The 22,100-nt window shown below is 43.0% G+C and overlaps 1 protein-coding gene across 4 annotated transcripts in view; it reads right to left on the minus strand.

Moving 5' to 3' along the window:
• The window catches only part of ANKMY1 (ankyrin repeat and MYND domain containing 1), a 65,796-nt gene that overhangs the window by 24,605 nt on the left and 19,091 nt on the right, over nucleotides 1-22,100 (minus strand). For 3 of the 4 annotated variants that reach the window (XM_089509289.1, XM_089509287.1, XM_089509288.1), the window contains exons 5-10: nucleotides 21,160-21,376; nucleotides 20,666-20,830; nucleotides 18,015-18,403; nucleotides 17,282-17,453; nucleotides 14,886-15,038; nucleotides 14,117-14,263 (exon numbers count right to left, since the gene is read on the minus strand). In XM_089509289.1, the coding sequence (XP_089365415.1) occupies nucleotides 14,117-14,263; nucleotides 14,886-15,038; nucleotides 17,282-17,453; nucleotides 18,015-18,403; nucleotides 20,666-20,830; nucleotides 21,160-21,376 (1,243 nt within the window). The remainder of the gene's footprint in view (nucleotides 1-14,116; nucleotides 14,264-14,885; nucleotides 15,039-17,281; nucleotides 17,454-18,014; nucleotides 18,404-20,665; nucleotides 20,831-21,159; nucleotides 21,377-22,100) is intronic. The other variant, XM_089509290.1, reaches the window with a different exon arrangement.

The raw sequence follows: 22,100 nt of genomic DNA on the forward strand, positions 1-22,100 counted from the left end.
AACATTGTATTGGGCTTGGAAGCTAATTGGCAGTCAGTATAAGGATTTAATACCGGTGTAATGTGGTCCGATCTGGGTGTTCCCGTGACCAACCTGGCTGCAGCGTTTTGAACTAGCTGAAGCTTCTGAACTTGGTACAAAGGTAGCCCCATGTAGAGTGCATTACAGAAATCTAAATGAGAGGTTACCAATGCATGTACTACTGTTTCAAGGTCCTTTCGGTCCAGACAGAGATGCAGTTGGCATATCAGCCGAAGTTGGTACCAAGCACTCCTGGCCATCGCATCCACTTGAGATGATAACTGTAGAGATGAGTCCAGGAGTACTCCCAAACTGTGAACATTGTCCTTTAGGGGAAGTGTGACCCCGTCCAGGACTGGATGGCAAATTTCCCTGTCTGGACTTGGGGTACCTATCACAAGTACCTCTGTTTTCTCTCGATTCAACCTGAGTTTGTTTTTCCTCATACAGCCCATTACTGACTCCAGACAGGCATCCAGAGGAGAGATGCCATCCTTAGTCACTGTATCAGTCGGAGACATGGAGAGATAGATCTGGGTGTCATCAGCGTACTGATAACACCGTGCTCCATGCTTCCGGATGATCTCTCCCAGCAGCTTCATGTAAATGTTAAACAGCATGGGAGACAAAATGAGAGCAACTGTTCCCCAGCCTCACCATCTGGAACCTTCCCGAGAGGTAGGACCGGAGCCACTGGAGCGCAGTGCCCCCAATGCCTAACTCTCTCAGGTGTTCCAGAAGGATACCATGGTCGATGGTATCAAAGGCCACTGAAATGTCCAAGAGCACCAATAGGGTCACATTTCCCCTGTCGATGCCCAGACGTAGATCATTGACTAAGGCGACCATGGCAGTCTCAACTCTGTATCCCGCCCTGAAGCCAGTTTGAAATGGGTCCAGATAATCAGTTTCATCCAAGACAGCTTGGAGTTGGAAAGCAACCGCCCTCTCGATTACCTTGCCCAAGAATGGTAATAAGGAGACCGGTCTATAGTTATTTCTCAACAGGGGATCTAGGGAGGGTTTCTTTAAAATTGGTTTTACAATTGCCTGCTTCAAGGCGGATGGAAATGAGCCCTCCCGTAGAGATGCATTAATTATAAGATGTAATGAAGTCTTTATTGCATCTCCTCCCTGGGCGGTCAACCAAGAAGGGCAACGGTCAAGAGGGCAAGTTGTCCTTCTTACAGTTCCAAGGAGCTTGTCCACGTCCTCGGTATTTACAAACGCAAAGCGATCCAGTATAACCTTGTTTCCAGAGTCATTGGATACCTCTTGTATTGCTTCTCACAAAAAGCCGGCATCTAGATTAGCCCTTATCTGAGAGATTTTATTGGCGAAAAAGTCATTAAAAGCGTCACAGCAGGCTGTAGTTGGTTCTAATAGGGGGTTCAAGGTGGTCGGCAGTAGGTTATGACTAGACATTCGTGTCAAAGGGAAAAACTTTACCTTTTATGTATCCTCTGTCTAAACTAAGGGTTACGTAGGGATCATGAATACAAAACAGTTGCAAATGTGAAACTGTAGGTTACATACTTGTAACTGCCCCAAAAGACTCTAGCCCTGGACATTTTTCTGCTTATGTCACTTTATATGTCATGTATGTCAACTGTGCTTTACTGGAAGTTAGAGTGATAGTTTCTAATACCGGGGGGGGGGGGGGGGGAGGAGAAGACATTTTATCACTGTAGTCTTTTGGTGACTGATATTTGGAAGACTGGGACCATGACCTAGGGGCTATTCAGACTGTTGTTCATATGCAACCCCAATGAACCTGATTCAGTTTGTGGGGGAGAGGGGCTGCCAAAACACCCACTTAATCCAGAATAATCGATACTCAATTTTTCCCCAAATTTTTTTTAAAAAAGATTTACATAGTCAGCAGTGTGCACAACTGATGCGAATAGACTTGGAACAATTTGGGATTAAAATCCGCATGCTTTGAACACGTTTCAAATACATTCACATTGTCAAATGGATCTTTATTTGAATGCTGGCACGTGTGAGTAACCAAACGTGCAGAGATGTACATCAATGCAGACCTACAGTGTGAATAACAAAGCCAGAACATGTGAGTGAGGTCATTCGCATCGTTCCGCTAAAAAAAGACATCTAAATGACCCTACTAGAATGCCTAGATGGGCTGAAAATAAGTGTCTTTTTATCCTCAGGGGTATCTCATGGCTACTGCTGCAGCAACAAAATATATGGAGGGGGAAATTTGGGTGTTTTTTCTTCTGCTGGGTGAGAATGCAAGATTATGGGTACATTTTTATTATTTTAACATGCTTCTGCAAAGATTTCTTTACCCAAAATACTGTATTTTTGTGCAAACTATATATTTTGCACATAAAATCAACCAAAACAAAAATGGGTGGTGGTGGTCTCTTTGCTTCCCCACGGGAATGAAAAATCTCATGTAAAGTGACATTTTTTTCTATGGGGTGTCTCCTCTCTTAAGACACCATTTCTTGTCAATGATGAGAAAATTTGCATATATTCTTCACAACTCTTCTCATTAGCCAGCACTGCCCCATTCTCCCAGTATTCCTCTCTCTCTCTTACGTCTGAATTCTCTCTAAGCAGCAGCTGCCCTAGAGGTCCACTGTCGGTCAAAGGATCAGAGTATAAATAAATAATAAATAAACTGTGAGAGAAAGACTTCTGTGCTGCTTTTTAAAAATGGTAGAGGGCACCTTGAACATTAACCTCTGGGATATGATAGAATTGCACAGAAAGGAAATAAAGCTTTTAGGCAAAACAAAGCATTTGACCTGTTTCTCTCTCCCACTTAAACCTTGAACCCATCAAGCTGACCAAAAGTAAAGAACAAACATTCAGCATCATCAGATACTGATGCTGCTATTCAAATCAATGACAGGCAAACTTTGTCAGTATAATGGACCAAACAATAGCTGGGAATCAAACAATCATACAGCTAGTTCCACATACGATGGAGGGGGCTTTCAGCCTGAACTCCTTGAACAGCAGTGCTTCACGCTAGATGGCAAAGTGCTTTCAAAATCAAGCCTGTGATATTGGATGGGAGTTGTAATTTAAAGAAGGCACGCCTATACTAAAATTAGGTTTTTCATATAGATTTTCACATGTACTTTCATACTATATTACATTTCCATGCGGATTTTCCTCTGTAGATGGAACAAAAGTGATTTTACATCTCATTTAATGCAATATGGAAGGAGACAGTGGGTCTTCTTACAGAAGTGTTATATCAGGAATCTTGTATCAAAGGGGTCCTGCAGAAATGTTAACTCATAGGAAGGTGGACAAACTCCATAATTTTACCAGCCTATTCTTCCCACAAGTAACTCAGGCCCAAGCCATGTAGGGCGTTAAAGGTAATAAACAACACCTTATACTGCGCCCGGAAACTAATTGGCAGCCAGTGAAGATTTTAATACGGGTGTTATATGGTTAGATCTGGAAGCACCAGTGACCAGTCTGGCTGCCATATTTTGAACCAGCTGAAGCTTCCGAACTTGACACAAGGGTAGCCCTATGTAGCGCGCATTACAGAAATCAAGACGAGAGGTTACCAGTGCATGTACCACAGCTTCAAGGTCCCTTCGATCCAGGCAAGGACGCACCTGGCATATCAATCGAAGTTGATAAAAGCACTCCTGGCCATCACATCAACTTGGGATGACATCACATCAACTTGGGATGACACGTGCCGGAAGTGGCACTTCGGGCCATTTCGCCGGGCACGGGCACCGGGGGAAGGAGAAACAGGTACGTGCGTGCTCGTTCCTCCTTCTCCCTGCCACATCCTGGGCTCCGTCGCGGCCTTTGCAGGCCCAGACCTCCCTCTGGAGAGAGAGATCTGGGGCTGCAAAGGCCATAGAGGAGCCCAGGAGGCGGCATGCCGGATCCTGGGCTCCGTCGCGGCCCTTGCAGCCCCAGACCTCCCTCCGGAGAGAGAGATCTGGGGCTGCAAAGGCCGCGAAAGAGCCCAGGACAGCGGCATTCCCAAGCCTTTCCCTTCAGCCTGTCTTTCCTTCGGCTGAAAGGGCCCCTTGGAGACCGTTCAGCTGAAGGAAGGGACCGAGGAGGAGAGGGCGGGCACACGCCTCCTCCTCCTCGTGGGGCTTCAGCAGACCTGAGGTGTCCTTCGGAGAACACCTCAGGCCTGGTGAAGCCCTGAGAAAAGGAGCAGGGGCCGCCGGCCTCGTCCTCCTCCTCCCCACGGGGCTTCAGCAGACCTGAGGTGTCCTTTGGAGGACACCTCAGGCCTGGTGAAGCCCCGAAGAAAGGAGCAGGGGCCGCGCACCTGTTGCTCCTGCCCCTCACGGGCCTTTACTGGTCCCCAGCTGTCTCTGAGAGACAACTGGGGGCCAAGGAAGGGCAGGAGGAGCAGGCGCGCACCTGTCACCCCCTCTCCCAATCCCCCCCCCGACTTCTAGCTGTCTCTCAGACAGCTGGAGGTTGGGAAAGGGAGCAGGGAAAGCCCCGCCCCCGGAGGGTTGAAGCTCCGCCCCCGGCACGCAGCCCCGCGCCCCGGGGGTGGAAGCTCCCCCCGGGCAAGGCAAACCGAAAAGGTTCGCCATCACTGCTCTATAGGATGCAATGCATTACAGCCTATTAAATAGGACATTTCCAGTTCTGTTAATCTACACAAGATTTAATCATCAAATGTAATTAACAAGTAAAAAACCTTAAATCACTCAATGAGAAAACTCGAAGTGATTTCCAGATGGTACTCAACTACATTTAAAGTTTTTCACTTTTTGCCAGTTTAATAACCAAGTAATTACCATTTTCCAAAGCATTTTTCTTCCCCTTCTTCTCATTCTAGAGTTAGCTTTACATTGTAACCCCATACCCATTTATCTGGAAGCAAGTCCACCAGTCAGATTCTCCATCTTGAATCTATACATTTTTATCCTCTGTTCAATTCCGTAGAGGCCTATGCAATACACACACACACACACACAGAGTCCTCCCTCTGTTCTCGCGGTCTTCAAACTCGCATCCCTTGTTTATGCATGAGGGATGAATAGAGGGAGAATGAATGGGGTGCACCCCCACATTGTGCGCCTGTGCACCCCCGTGCCCCCACCTATATTCAAGCCAATGGGGCTTGAGTATATGAGAAACTCAATTTTCGTGAGGGGGGTCCGGAACAGATCCCTGCAAAAGAGAAGGGCCGACTGTGTGTGTGTATGCTAGGAAATAATGGGGTTCCACTCAAACTGATCGTATTTTAGTTGTGTGTGTGTGTGTGCCTTCCTACAACAGGCAAGATAAAGCAGTTGCCTCCAGAATCCCATACTGAACATGTGTGGACAGCAAAACAGGAAGAAAAGGAGCAGATAAACCTGCCTTTCCAGCTACACCCAGCATGTTAAAAAAGCATAAATCTATAAACTTGGCTACTAAAATGTAAATCATAAAGAAAATCTACTGAAGCATGTTGAACTGCTTTACTCTTTCCATGGTGCTTCTGTCTCTGATACCAAATTTGCTATTAAAGAACCAATACTGAGGAATATATCAACTTCATAAACTGATGTATATCTGCTCTATAATAATTTCCTATTTCACTCATCAGCACATTTGAGTTCAAAACTGAACAGAAATACCACAAACAAAATGGAGGAGGTAAATGGAGAAACCAAAAGGGTTTGCAATTATTCTGATTACTCTGGTATAAAAGTATTACTCTGGCATATAAGTAAAGACCTTGGCTGTATCTGCACTGCAAAATAATGCAGTTTGACACTACTTTAACTGCCAAGGCTCAATGCTGTTCTGGGACTTGGAGTTTTGTGTGACATTTGCCTTCTCTCTCAGAGAGCTCTGGTGCCATAACAAACTAGAAATCCCAGAACGTCATAGTACTGAACCAAGGCAGTTAAAGCAATTGCAAACTGCATTCAGCCCTAATCTTTGCAAAAAAAATATCTGGAGCTTTTTTCCTACTGTATTAGCTTCTACAGTACTAAAGCAAAGAGTTGCCTAAGTTCAAATCTCTAAATGAATATTTTGTCTTCCCATGTTATATTAATATTCCTCTAGAGCAGCCCCTAGGACCTTGGGGGAATGAGAGGGTTGTTTCAGGGTGTTGTTGTTGTTTTTTATTAGATCCATACATGCTTCTCATACATAAGGATGGACAGAACTGAATATGTGAGGAACCCACAATTATATTCATTGTTTTTGTCTAGAATTCAGTTATGTATTATTACTATTATTATTATTATTATTATTAGGTTTATTTATATTCCGCCTTTTCCTTGAGGAATCAAGATGTATAAGAATTCTATGATGAATTCAGTGTAACAATTTGTTCCAAAAAGTGCAAATAGATGTACAGGAGCTCCCTAATCAGGAGCTCTTGTGGTTTTCTAACATAAGGGCTCATTCCCACTAGAGAATGAATCAATTTCTTGATCAGTTTATATGTGTGTGGCTCACACTGTGAACCATTTCAGACACAACTGCATTCAGTTGGATTTGCATTAAAGCAAGACAAATCCAAAAAAACCCACTTTTTTTCAGACACTAGTATTTTGGCGGTTCCTTTGGATAAAATCGATGCAGGGGAGTGGGAACAAGGGATCTGATTCGCATCTTGTCCGAAAGGGTGGTGAGCTGGGCTCCCTCGCAAGCCCTCACCTTGCAGAGCAGGGTCCTGCTTTTAGGGACCCGGCTTTCAGGCTGCTGTGATTATGGATGACAGCAGCCTAGAGGGAGAAAACTGGGTGCGGGACCTCTCTAGCCCGGCAGCCGCTTCAAAGGAATCAGAGCCGCTCAGCTGGCTCAGCCTCACCTGCTCCTTCAGGGGTCTCTCCAGGTGGGAATTTTCTTCCTGACTCCTCTCTTCCCTCCCTCCCTCCCCTCCACCTTCCTCCTCCTTTCCTGGATGTGATCTCTGGGGCCGAAGCGGGTCCAGGGCAAGGAGGCCCCAGGCCAGCTTACAAGAGAGCCAGCAGGGGGAGGAGGAGAAGACGGAAACAGAGCACTGCTGCCACTGCCGCCACTGCCATGGACATAAGAGGGTCCCCCGGAGGGTTCCGGCGAGCAGCCCATTTGGAGGAGGTGGAGAAGGAGCCGTTGGGGTCCAATCTTTCCCACCATGCACCACCCCTCCTCTATTATTGTTATTGTGTGACTTCAAGTTTGTTGTGGGGGTTTTGTGGCAAGGTTTGTTCAGGAGTTCGCTTTTTCTTTCCTTCTCCTCCTCTTCCTCTCTCCATGACAGCTGTTTTTCCTCTCTACCTTGACCCCATTGTGAACAACAAAGGGGAGTAAAAGGAGAGTAAATGGCCCTGGAAAGATTTGATCACAAAATAACCCAGTTTCCACACCGGGTTATTTTGCAGTGGGAATGAGCCTTACATTAATAGTAGCCATCAGATGACAGGGAAAGGAATTAGAATGGAAACTTAATAATAGGAAATAGCAAGGTGATTAACCTTTTTCTACAGGCTGTTTTCTAAATTTAAAATGCACACCCATGACTACCTAATGTCCATCCTATGTGGGAAAATACACAGGTCCCTGTTTTTCAGGATCAGCAACTCAGGCTTTCCAGTGATTTTTCACCTACAACTTCCATCAGCTGTAACACAAACAGCCAAGGTGAGTGGAGTGATGGCCCACAATCCAACCACTGAGAGGGAGACCCACATGAATTATCAATTATCTAAATTGCAGTCCAAAAACATCTAGAGAGTCTTAAGGGCCCATCACTGCTCTACCCACCGCCCATTCTCCTCTACAGGCCAAATTCCTTTCTTCTCTTTCCTGTATGCATGGTCCCAGAAGTACTATTATTCCATGTCATATCTGGTTTGGCCAGCAGCAGTCACAAGATTAAAAAGGGCATTTTAATGCCTGTTAGGTCAAATCTCCATTTTGACATTTTGTTTTGCCTTTGCATGGTTTGTTCCAAAAACAGTACAGATGGTTTAAACTGTCAGAAGACTTGTCACTGTTATTTATAGCAGTTCAGCAGAATGAGCTATAAATCCACCATTTGTAAGGAGGTATGGAGCAGAGGGAACTCTAAAGGGACCACAGCTTCAGAATCAAGCTTAGCATTAGTTTGCCATTTGCAAATGGCGGCAGCAGAAACAAGTGAAGTCACTATTTGCACCTCTTGTGTACACCCAGACAAGATAAAGTGTGCTTGATCCCACTTCATTTTACACACACACAAACTGTGTGAAGAATAGAGAAGGGCGTTGTCAGGAGCTGGGGGCCACATTGCCATCTGTGCAATCCTAGGGGACCTCCAAATGCAGAGACACAGTCACCCCCAGTTCCACTCCACCCCCATTCCACCCCACTCCCAAAAAACCTGCAGGAATCCTACAAATAATTTTGCACCCAAACAACCAATAGTGGCCCCACCCACCCACTCATCATGGCCTCTAAGCCTTCCTCTGAAACAGAAAATGGCCAAAGCACAACGTGCAATCACTTCTTACAGAGAAAGGCCCTTATAGTCTGTAGAAAGGCCTCTAAGGATCTAAAATATGTGGGGAGCCTACAAAATGACAACATTGGTAACAGCATCCCCAATTTGAGATGAGGGGATGTTGGGGGGGGGGGGGCTCTATTTTGCCCACTTTGTTGGCTAAGGTGTTCTTAAACAACAGGCAGTCTCTGAATATTGCTGGATTGACTCTACAGTTTTATAGAATTTTACATCTGCATTTGGCTGGTTAAGAATCTTCAAGCAAGTTATTTTGCACTCTTCGCCACAGAATAAATTGAGAATAAATGTTAGTTGCTGTTAATGTTAATGTTGAACTTTTGCATAAACTATCACTCAAGACCTCCCAGTCTGGAAAAAGGATTATGCTTTTCGATTTCATGGAATGATATGGGCCTCTAGTGGTCAAAATGTTACATTACTCCACTGGTGCTTTACTGCTTGATTTGCTATAAAAAGCATAACGACACATTCCTAAGTAATAAGTGGAAGGATCCTTCTACTGCAGTGATGGTGAACCTTTTACAGACCGAGTGCCCAAACTGCAACCCAGACCCCACTTATTTATTGCAAAGTGCCACGTTCCTCTGGCTTTCTAGTAAGAAACTCTGGCAAACTCTGTGCTAGGGCAACAGCATGTGTGCCCACAGAGAGGGCTCTGAGTGCCACCTCTGGCATGCGTGTCATAGGTTCGCCATCACTATTCTAGTGGCTGATACATGTGTATGTGCAAATGAGTGAGTGTGTGTGTGTGAAGGAGGGGGAACTGGCAACCCTAATACTCATCCTTGCTGACAAAAATAAACTCAGGGGAAATGCACTAGTGATGAGAAATAAGCAGCTTTAGAACAACTAAAGAACAACATCTGCTGACCCTGAAGGAGCCTGAAGGGATGCCTGCTGCAGCCAGAAAGCCAACATTCCACCTGAGGCTTCTCAGCCGAGACAGGGCAAGCCAGGGCAAGCCAGGGGGCGTGGCTTTGTGGGAGGACTTAAGTCTCCACCCCCCCCTAACATCTGCTGACCCTGAAGGAGCCTGAAGGGACGCCTGCTGCAGCCCGAACATCGGCATTTCAACACCACTAGCTGCTCCTGGCCTGTGAGGCAGACTGGTTCTAGGCTTTTTGGGGAATATAGACATGCCATTGGAGGGATTTGACATGATGCACTACATCTGGCCATTGGCTGATCTCTCTGGGGAGGAGGTTGATATTGATGTTAAAGGAGCAGCTATTCAAGTAGTGCGGGGCAATGGAAGATATGGCGTTAGCAGGGCAAGAGGTCGTTACAGAGGAAGGCATGATAGATGTGTGATACCTATTCCACTTTCCACTCGCCCTGCTATCCCAAAAGATCTGGAGAGCCTGCATAACCAGCCGCCGAACCTCTCTCTGCTCTTATGTAATGCCAGGTCAGTGAAGAATAAGTCCCAAATCATCTACGACTTATTGACAGACCACAACGCTGACCTGGCTTGTATCACGGAGACCTGGCTTGGAGCAGACAGCTCTGTAACCGGGGCTCAGGCCCTTCCGGCCGGATATTCCGTCAATGAGCAGGTGAGGGGAAGCGGGCGGGGAGGGGGTGTGGCCATGGTCCACAGAAACAACCTTACCTTAATCAGGATACCTATCCGCGCATTAGACCACATTGAGTGCATTTTCCTTAGCTTGAAGAGCAGGGAGAGTCTGGGGATTCTGTTGGTTTACCGTCCACCCTGTAACCTAACGGACTCCCTAGCCGAGCTGACGCAACTAGTTTCAGAGCTGGTGTTGGAGTCGCCTAGGCTGCTGGTCCTGGGCGACCTCAACATCCCCCTCGAGACTGGGTTGAGCAACCTTACTGGCGCAGCTCGGGAGTTCATGCTTTCCATGACAAACATGGGCCTCTCCCAGATAGTCTCCGAGCCTACATACTGCGCAGGTCATGCCCTCGATGTGGTCTTCTGCACGGAACAGGCATATCCGTGGGTGGAGATAATTAGTATCTCCGCTTTGTCATGGACGGATCATTTCCTGGTTAAGGTTGGACTGAAGGCCACTATCCCTCTCTCTGGGGGTGGAGGACCTATTAGAATGGTCCGCCCTCGAAGGCTGATGGAACCCGTCAGGATCCAAGAAGCCCTAGAGGGTATTATGGTTGGCAGTGCTGGCGATTCTGTCGAAACTCTGGTTAATATGTAGAATAACAACTTTACCAGAGCAATTGACATGATCGCTCCCAAGCGTCCTTTCCAACCCACTCAAAATCGTAATCCATGGTATACAGAAGATCTTAGACAAATGAAGCAGGCTGGACAACGACTAGAGCGCCAGTGGCAGAGAACTCAACTCATATCTGATAAGACACTTAATTCAACCTTTCTTAGGTCCTATCAAGTGCCGATAGATGCAGCTAAGAAGTCCTTCAACTCTGCATCTATCGCATCTGCAAAATCTCGTCCAGCTGAGGAACTTAACCCAACTACCTCCTACCCAGAACCCATTATTAGATTCTTCTGAAGCCTGCTGTGACGCTTTTAGTGATCATTTTGCAGATAAAATCTCTCGGATAAGGGCTGATTTGGATGCCAATTTGAGGACAGAGACAACTAGAGGGGCATCCAGTGCCTCCACCATTACTGTTAGACTGGATCAATTTGAGTTGGTAAGTACTGAGGATGTGGACAAGCTTCTCTGTAGTTTGAAAAAGACAACTTGCCCTCTCGACCCTTGTCCAACCTGGCTGGCTATCCAGGGGGGAGAAAAAATCATGGAGATGCTAAAAAATATAATTAATGCATCCCTCAGGGAAGGCTCCCTGTCTCAAGGAGGCAGTAGTTAGACCACTCTTTAAAAAGCCCTCCCTGGACCCCCTGGATAGAAATAACTACAGACCAGTCTCACTACTACCATTTTTGAGCAAGGTGATCGAGAGAGCGGTCGCCAATCAACTACAAGCAGTCTTGGATGAAACAAATTTTCTGTATCCATTTCAAACCGGATTCAGGACAGGATACGGAGCTGAGACTGCCATGGTCGCCTTAGTCGATGATCTCCGTCTGGGCATCGACAGGGGAAGTGTGACCCTGCTGGTGCCCTTGGACATCTCAGTGGCCTTTGATACCATTGACTACGGTATCCTTCTGGAACGCCTGAGAGAGTTGGGTATTGGAGGCACTGCATTGCAGTGGTTCCAATCCTACCTTTCGGGCAGGTTCCAGATGGTGTCGCTTGAGGACAGCTGTTCGGCCAAGAGGGAGCTCAAATCGGGGGTCCCTCAAGGCGTGATTCTGTCCCCAATGCTATTCAACATTTACATGAAGCCGCTGGGAGAGATCATCCAGAGACATGGGGCGAGGTGTTATCAGTACACTGATGACACCCAAATATACTTCTCTATGTCTCGGACTGAAGCAGTGACTAAGGATGGCATCTCTCCTCTGAATGCCTGTCTTGGGGCGGTAATGGACTGGATGAGGGAAAACCGACTCAAGCTGAATCCAGGTAAGACGGAGGTACTTGCTATAGGAACCCCAAATCCAGGAATGGAATTGTGTCAGCCAGTTCTGGGTGGGGTCACACTTCCCCTGAAGGATTCTGTTCGCAGCTTGGGGGTGCTTCTTGACTCGTCACTCCAACTGACAGCTCAGGTGGATGCGACAGTCAAGAGCGCCTGCTATCACCTTCGTCTGATACGCCAACTGCGCCCTTTCCTGGAGGCGAGGGACCTGGAAACAGTAGTACATGCACTGGTAACCTCTCAATTGGACTTCTGTAATGAGCTCTACTTGGGGCTACCCTTGTGCCAAGTTCGGAAACTTCAGCTGGTACAAAATATGGCAGCCAGATTGATCACAGGAACTTCTAGGAATGACCATATAACACTGGTCTTGAAGTCCCTGCACTGGCTGCCTATTAGTTTCCGGGCAAAGTACAAAGTGTTGGTGATTACCTTTAAAGCCCTACATGGCTTGGGCCCAGAGTACTTGAGGGAACGCCTTCTTCCTTATTGTCCGTCCCGCACACTAAGGTCCTCTGGAAGAAATCTACTACAGCCAAAAAAATCTAGATTAACATCAGTTTCCCAGAGGGCCTTCTCTACTGCTGCTCCAAAACTATGGAACGACCCGCCAGAGGAGATCCGTCACATTTCCACTCTGGCAGCTTTTAAGAAAGCACTCAAGATGGATCTCTTCCGACAGGCCTTTCCAACTTAGTTACCCTCCCAGATATAAAGATATTTGTCCCCTCATCTGTCTATTTTCCCCCACCAATGTTTCTGCCTATTTTTTGTTTGTTCAATGTTTTCAATGTTTTTAATGTTTTTAATGTTTTAATATTATTACTGTTTAATTCTGTTTTAGTACTGGGAATGGGGGGAGGGGTAGGTCTAGGGTTTGATTTTTTAACTCTATTGTAATTTGTTGTATTTTATTGTTGTAACCCGCCCGGATTCTTCGTGATTGGGCGGGCTAGAAATAAATCTATTATTATTATTATTATTATTATTATTATTATTATTATTATCATCATCATCATCTAATGAAATATTTTATAAAAACAAGCATTTCCCAAAATGAGTCTGATAGGCAACTTCTGTAGGTGCTTGTTACAAACAGCAGTAGCATCAGTAACACATAGGAGCAGAGGCTTTTTTTAAAATATTGTTCTACATTTGTGATTGCAGACTTCTGGCTTTCTCATAATATAATGAGAAACAAATACACATATTATGTGATTACATGTGATTGATTATCCATACAGTATTAAAGGTCATTGAACACTGTACATTCAAGATATTCCTTTAAATTTTGAACAGGACTGGACTGTGTTCTTTGCAACGTGGCAAGAACCTATTCACTGAACTTGAGTTGTCAACTCTTCAAGTAAGTGAAGTTTAGGATCAGCACTTAAGAGTATGAAACAACTATCTGTTCTTTAATGTTCACAGCAATTTCTCTCAATAAAAAGATAAGGCTTTTGATATGGAATACAATTGTGTGGAATCGGATACAAAATTCATATCCAATTGCAAGACTGTACTGTACCATTTTTCCTGTCTGTAGTGCTCCATTTCATTACTACAAATTGTGTTGGAAGGAAGGGGGGAGGACACTGTTGCTGGTATCTTTTCTTCTATATAATGGGCTATCCACTTCCGTGAGATTTACACAGCTTGTTTTAACACTTGGCAAACAGCTTTGCTTTTTTTTTTCATACCTTGCCATCAGAAAAATGACAAGAACTGTGTTTAATGATACATTCAGTTACAGTTCTTAAAATATTTTTTTTAAATATAAATAAAAATTACAGTCTGGAAATCCAGTGTTCAGACCTGAGCAATACATTTAGATAGCCAATAGACTGAAACTCATCAAGGACCTCTAAATATATTGAGCATTAGATTTAGTATGCTCAGGATGGCCTCTATTATCATATGACTGAAATTCATCAAACTTCTAAAACTCAGCTTTGCATATCCAAGTGTTAGTAAGATGGAAGCAGTTTCAGGTATGATTCACACATCTAAAACATAATTTCTTAGCAAGGTAAAATGTAATTCAAACGGGTACAGATGTCAAAAGCTTTTTTAAAAGAAAAAAACAGAGTCCAGCTTGTAAAAAGGAAGATTCTCACAGTTACCACTCACCTTAAAATTATCCTTTCTCTCACAAGCAATATGAAGAGGAGTTCTCCCACCTTCATCAGGGATAATGGTACATTCTCTGTAGTAGGTTTTGGGTGGTCCGGTTTCATTAAACATTTTCATCATAGATGGTGCTTCTGAAAGCTCATTCTACATGAAGAGATGGGTAAGGCAATCAGATATTGCAGACATCTTGGAGAAACATACATTCTGTCTCCCTAGTGATGCAGAATTTATCCCTTAAGGACTGTGTAAACCTTGTAACAATAACTTCCTGGCTTCTTTTAGAAATCTGCATTGCTTAACTATTCTAAAAATACAGTAAAACATTGCCTGCTGCTTTCAGGACTCCATGCAGGTGTTGCACATAACGATATGATGTTGCCGCATACTCAGGCTATTCATCTAACCCAATCTTCCTGCCTACTCTGACTAACAGTGATCATCTAAGGTCTCAAACTGTTGATGGTCAAGACTATCACCTGCCTGCCTGCCTACCTAAGACAGCAGAACAGTTCAGAGAGGGAAACTACAAACAGTAAGACTTAGAGTAACAGAACACACAATATGTGTTCACAAGTACGCACTTTTAAAGAGACACTGATATCACTCCATGTTCTATGATGATCATTTCTAGAAATACTGTATCGAGATAAGCAATGTAATTACTGTATTACAATGCAATCCTTTTTCACATCACATCAGTCAGTACAGGTGAATTCATTGCTCAGTTCCTCTCTTCTAGAGATGATAGCAATGGAATTAGACATACCTTGTTGAAACACCTGTCCACCTTATATACATCATTTTCATCTTCTGCTCTTACATCTGGGTCTGTTGCCGAATGAAGTAATAGCTCTGTTATTTCAACCCCTTCATCAGTAGGAAGGGCAGCAGCAATATGAAGAGGAGTTACACCTCCAAGCTGAAAAACAAAAGCTGAATTAGGCCTCCAATGTCAAATTCATAAGTCACATAAACAAAGTTGAAATAGCTTGGTTATCTAATGCATATATTTAGAGAAAATAAACATTTTGATTAACTGTAGTTAGAATAAACCTTGACTGTATGGACTGGTTAGACTGTGTGGGAAAAATCCAATCCAGGCAAGATGAGTAATTAAAGAATGATTTCTATCCCTTTGAATCTATGTCAAAGCAGTATATCCATACCTTTAGTCTGATCCTCCCTCAGGGAATACATGAAGCTCTGTTCCAGCTGATGTTCACCAGGATCAATCACCATAGCCCTTCCAGTGGGCCCTAAAGACAGGCCTACATTTATCTTGGTCTAAAACTAAATTAAGATTACTAGGGCCATCCTATGTAAAGTAATGCCTCGTTTTAATCTGGATTGTTTTATCATACGCTGTGGTTTTAAACTTTGTTGTTTACTGCCTTGGGATGGTTTACCCTCAAAACACTATGCACAAATATCCTCTGCCATATTTATGAAAGTCAAGAAAGTCACATCAGGATCACCATAGCACCCATACTTTCAAGATCAAGAGATACTGAAAATACAGATCAATTCCATTATATAAACACAGTCCCTACAGCATGTCATCATTTCTATTTCTTACATGTTAACTCAGAAATAGGGCTGCCATAATTGTCCACTTTTACCAGGGACAAAATGTAGGACAAATTCAAGACCAAACTGTAGGGCAACTGCAGGACAAAACTCAGCTCAAAATGTAGGACATTTAAGGTCCACCATTTTTCTTCAATGTCCTACATTTTGGGCTGAGTTTTGTCCTGCAGTTGTCCTACAGTTTGGTCTTGAATTTGTTCTACATTTTGTCCCTGGTAAAAGTGGACAATTATGGCAACCCTACTCAGAAATCATCCACAGTGTATTAAAAAATGCAGCGTTTTGGATTTATCACAATGATTTCTGTGTTACTAAACCAATTAAGTGATTGCAATGGAAACAGAACTGACTGGAGTAGGTAGGTTTTATCGGTGTAGGGTACTATAGGCCAATTGCTCTGCAAGCACCCTTAAGGTTTGGAGAATAAATCTAAAGAAACTAAGATTTATAAAATATTTCTTCCTTTTTTAAAAGAAATGTTTGTTTTACACATTGACATCACAGACGTGGGCTATTGTTTTTTTAAAAACCCTCTTTTTTAGGAAATATGTTGTAATGGATCAGTTCAACTGTCCCACTGATAAAGCCACTTTGGGAACCCAAAATTCAGGAAGTTTCTCTTTTGATGGTACAACACGAGACTCATCAACCCATCAAGGACTCCTGGTTTTATTATATGTCTCACACAGCAGGAAAAAGGAAAAAGGAAACAAAGAGCAGGTTCCTGGCACACCATCATCCACAAATGGTGGCAGGGCAAGATTAAGACATTTAAAGGCCCTATGCACTTAAAATATTTGGGTGCCTCCATATATATCTCATTCAAAATATGAACAATATTTTATTTTTCAAAATCAACCAAAAGCTACAGTAAGGTGGATTTTTAAATATTTTTGTATTGTTGTTGTTGTGCACTTTCTAATCATTTCCAACTTATGGCAACCCTAGAGTGAGCCTATCATGGGTTTGTTTGTTTGTTTTGGCAAGATTTGTTCAGAGATGGTACTTCCACTTTATTTAATTTGACAAGTTTCCTCCTACTTTTTCCAATTGCAAAGTATTTGATCAGATCCTCAAAACTTTTCTTACACAACACTTCTTTACTTAGTAGAGATAAGGCACCCAGCCTACCTTGTTGCATAGTTGTTCTGTTGGGATTTTTAACATATTTCAACCAAGAAAATGAATGCTCATCTGAGCAATTCCCAAAATTAATCTACATCATTAACCTTTATTATTACTGTTTTATTATTATTTTATTATTCTATGTATATGTATGTATATTTTTATTTATTTTGCAAACCTTTTTTTGTGGAAACTGCACCTTTTGCAGTTTTTAACCATATGATCCATGGTAAATCCAGCAATGGCAGATTTCTATGGTGCCCCCCTTCCTTTGATGCCCTAAGCACATGCTTATTTTGCTTAATGGTTAATCCAGCCCTGACTGGTGGGTTATGTTTGAGCGGGTAACCACAGGTTGTGCACAAATATTCATAACAGAGTATTCACATCAGCTGAAATTCTACAGATTTTTTTAAAGTAAGACTTTTCACTTTAACAAGATATCCCTACTCTTGTTGGCAGACGTATATCAGTCCTTGCTCCAGCTTCTAGAAGTAGTTTCACTATGCTTGCATCTGCAGCTTTAACAGCAAAGAAAAGAGCATACATAGGGACGCTGCACATATTGGGATCTGCACCTCTCTTCAGGAGCCATTTGATAGTAGCCAGTCTCCTTTTCTGTCTAAAAACCATGAAAGAATTAGAAAAGATTGTAAAATGCAAAATATATACAACACAGCACAAAAGTTGGAATCATAAAAAACATTGTATTCCCTTTTACCATGTATGGATGTGAGAGCTGGACAGTTAAAAAAGAAGATAGGAAGAAAATCAATTCATTTGAAATGTGGTCCTGGAGACGAGTGCTGAGGATTCCATGGACAGCAAAACAAACAAACAATTGGGTCCTAGAGCAGATCAAGCTGGAAATCCTCCTGGAAGCAAAGATGATTAAAACTAAGGCTGTCATACTTGGGAGCATCATGAGAAGGCAAGGCTCACTGGTAAAAACAATGCTAGGAAAGGTAAAGGGAAGCAGAAAGAGAAGAAGGCCGCATGTTAGATAGATGGACTCTGTTAAGGACATCATGGGTATGAATATGCAAGAGCAGTGGAGGACAGGGAGTCTTGGAGATGTCTCATCCACAGGGTTGGCATGTGTCGAAATCAACACAAGGGCGGTTAACAACAACAAATGAGTAGGTGAAGAAATGTAAGCAGCCTGTTGCTAAGAGCCACTTACTCTGTTATTGATACTGCCATTCTTCTCAGAGTGCCTTCATGATGAACAATCTCCCCACTGTCAGAGAAGCCAGGTATTTTTATCATATGTTGGCTAAGAGCAACTGCACCGCGTTGCATGACTTCTGCAGAAACCTTAATCTTGTAGTTGTAAATACCACAGATTGTTCCAGAGCTCTTTCTACCAACAGTCCATTCTGTTTCTTCTGAAGACCTTTCCTCAGTATCTGTGCCCCATTCTGCCTTTTCAGGAGATAACGCTATTGCTGGTGATACAGGGGTAGCAGTCGAAGATAATCTGTTTTCGGTGCTGTCTGCAGATGGCTGAGTTGCCTCTGAGTGGGATAATGGCGGAGATTCTGTAGACATTTCCTCTGAGGTGTCTGTTCCCTATGTAAAGCAAAACCAGCTTGCACCAACTTGCAAAAAAAAAAAAGTATAACTCCTTCCAAAAATGCATCACCTTGTCCAGATATGAAAGCATTGCATTTTCTGGGTCCTGTACATATACATTTATATCAATACTACTGAGTTGTCATGGAAAATAACTAAAAAGTTGACATGGGCTACTGTTTTTGACAATTTACTCAAAAGTGTTGTGTCTTGCTTGTTCATTTATATAATTATTATCCCAGTTACTACTGTAGTAGAATTTAGTAAAACTGATTCTGTCCTGATGTGAGTTCAGAACAGAAATAAACCAGGAGAAGACCCAGATTTTCTTTTTAAAAAACAGATTTATTGCTAGCAAGTTCTCAGACTGGAATTTTCATTCCAACCAATTTCTGAGACCAAGAATGAAGTTCTACATTTTATAGGCAACAGACAAAGAAGCTACTGTGGTGGCTAGAAGCAATATTCAATTTTTATTCTAAATAATCAATATGTAGTTCCCCTGAATGTAATTGGGGGGGGGGGGGGGAGACCCAAAAGGTGAACTTTGCCTCAGTAAGAGGAATGCTGAAGAGAGTTTTTCATGATGGAGCAAAAAGGACAGAGTGACATATTTGAAGGATGAATGCTGGTGCCTGGTGCCTTACTTTAAGTCAAAATAAAATGGATGATAAGATGAACAGCCTGGTACAAGGACTAGCCCCCAGCACCAACAATTGATAAAAGGCAGATGGAATGCAACATAAGGTTTCTAATGCATACTAATTGAGTTTTTAATATATACCTGTTTCTGTCCAGTGATTGCATGAAATTTCTATGTTTAGTTTTCTGTATCCAATGAAATTTGCCAAAGCAGCAGCATCCCGCACCAGGGTATTACCCAATGTGGGGGCAGGGCTTTGGGGGTGGGGCTTTGGGGATAGAGCCAAAAGGGCCTGCTCCCGACCCCCTGTCCCACATGGCACTGGAGGGAGCCAGGCCCTCTCCCTCCCTTTCCCAAATGGCTTTATTCATGTGTAAAGCCGTGTGGGGCAGGGACGGGGGGGGCAGCTGGGCCCTCTCCATATCTGCCACGTGTCATGGCGCATGGCAGGAAGGTGGGGGGCGCTCACAGGGTGTCACCCCCCTTCAGTGGTGTCACCCAGTGTGGTCCGCATTTCCCCGCACCCCCTAGTGATGCTACTGCTTCAGGGGCTACTGAATGAGAAAGATTATCCAGAACCATGCCAATCTGGTTTCATGCCTGGGTTTAACATCTGCATGAAACCAATGGGAGACGTTGTCCAGAGGTTTGGAGTCAGGTATCACCAGTATACTATGATGCCCAACTGTTTCTCTCCTTCCCACTTAATTTCAAGGAAGCTGTTCCTGTGCTAAACTGGTTCCTGGCAGCTGTAATGGACTGGATGAGGCTTAATTGAAACAAGACAGAGGTGCTTCTTGTCAGTTGAAAGATTGACCTGGAATAAGAATTCAGCCTGTGTTAAATTCGTTATACTAACCTTGAAAAAACAGGCTTGCAGTTTGCAGGTATTCCTGGATTCAGCTCTGAGCCTGGACCAGGTTTCAGCAGCAACCAGGAGTGCAGGTAAAAACATTTTTGTGCTATTGGGCTTTTTCAAATTGATGCAGGTTGGGCTTTTTTTAAAGTTGCGCTATTCAGATGCGCAATATATATAGTTTTCAATACATTTTAATATTTTAAATGTTTAATGTTTTTAACATTTTAAATTGTTGGGTGGTTTTTAAAGACTTTTACGTATCTACATTTTAATGTTTTTGTATTATTTTTAACTTGTACAGTACTGTTTTAAATTTGTTGCTAGTCACTTTGAGTCCTTATGTCAGGAGAAAGGCAGGATACAAATAAATAAAACAGTAATAATAATAATAATTATTATTATTATTATTATTATTATTATTTATTACTTCAAGTAAATAAAATGGGCTGAGCTAACTGGGCTGGCAAACAGAAACTTCCCTGCCCCCTCCTCCCTACACAAACTTTACCAGCTCCCTGGTAATGCTACACAGAGGGTCAGAAACCCCTGGTGAATAAGGTGCCCTTTGAAGCTGGAAGTGGTGATGAGCATATCCTGAAAAACTGTGGAGATACCTTCCATGATCAAAGCCTTTTTGTTCATGGAAGGGAGACTTTGGATTCAACTACACAGAATTTGACGCAACTGCTTAAAAACAAAATTAATCAGGTATTTCATGGAAATGTAGTTCAGATTTACAGATTTATGAAGGACTGACCTCTCTTCGACCAGGGCTCCTTTCAGCAATATTGGATTTAAATGATTGTGCTGGGAAATAATGCATAATGCACATTGACAATGCTGATAATCCTTCATCACTGCATTTATTCACATCAGCTCCACTATCAAGAAGAAGGTTGATGATGTCATCTTTGTAATTCATCTGCATAAGAAAACTGTGTAAATGAAAATACATTTTTTTCTGAATGCTAGCATTGTTTTTCAACCCCAGCTTGGGGAAAGCATGAAGATGTGGATTTTATCTTGGCAAGATGGATGTACCCAACAGATAAGATTCCATCTTGCTCAGTGGGAGACTAGTCCTTAACGTGCTGCTCATGTTCACAACTGCTGATGGGAAATTTATCATCTGTTCCTTCAAGCTACTACATTAAAAAAGAGATGAAAACTTTCACAATAGATAAAAGAAAATTAAATCCAACCAATTTTGCCTTAAAGCAGCATAATCCAGAGTAAGATTTAGAGTCTTACAGCAGCCGCAGCAAGGGCAGTGTATCCATGTACATCCGCTATGTCTGGATGGGCCAGGTTGTCCCTCAGAATCTCATAAACTCTATTATAATCTCCTTCTGCTGACTTCTCAATCAATTCCTCAGCAGCACACTCTTTGGGACCTTTGACTCCAAAACCACTCCTGTGGCCTTCCAAAACAAAATTAACATCACAGTCTATGTCTTTCTGACAATGCCTGCAAGTAAGCAAAAACACAAGACAGTTTAAAACTATGTGCATTTGTCTATATGTGTATCTGTGTGCATCTGCCTTCAAGTCAGCTATCAACTTATGGTGACTCCATGAATTTCACAGGATTTTCTTAGGCCAGGAATACTCAAGAGTGGTTGGCCACTGCCTTTCCTCTGAAATACAACCTCAGCAGCACACTCTTTGGGACCTGTTATTCTTTGGTGATACCACCAAAGAACACCAGGCCCCAAAGAGTGTGCTGTAGGCAGGGAAGTTTCTGTTTACCAGCCCAGTTAGATCCAGCCCATTTTATTTACTTGAAATAATAATAATTACTATTTTATTTATTTGTATCCCACCTTTCTTTTGGTGATGAAGTATCAAAAACGTTAAGTATCTTTCCATACAAAAATATTCCACCTGCACACAAAACTAGTTGAAAGGGAGGAGGAAGCTTTTAGTCTATCTTTCATGGCAAATTTCTGTATATATCAAGTTTTTAATGTGAAGAACATTCAAGCAAGCTCCCATTTCCACTCCAAACTGACACATCCAGAGCATTGATTATCCACTTCATTCATAACTCTTTGTCTCTCCCTCTCTTCCTAAAAAACACCACTCAGGCAGTTGCAGCTGACGATTTTATATGGAACAACAATGATTTGATATGGATCAAATATCTACACATGCATGTCTCTCTGAAATCCTTCCCAAGTCAATGTTGTAGG

The sequence above is a fragment of the Sceloporus occidentalis genome, unplaced genomic scaffold, assembly GCF_023333645.1.
Source record: "Sceloporus occidentalis isolate IW3139 unplaced genomic scaffold, rSceOcc1.0.p SCAF_2, whole genome shotgun sequence".
Classification (NCBI taxonomy): domain Eukaryota; kingdom Metazoa; phylum Chordata; class Lepidosauria; order Squamata; family Phrynosomatidae; genus Sceloporus; species Sceloporus occidentalis.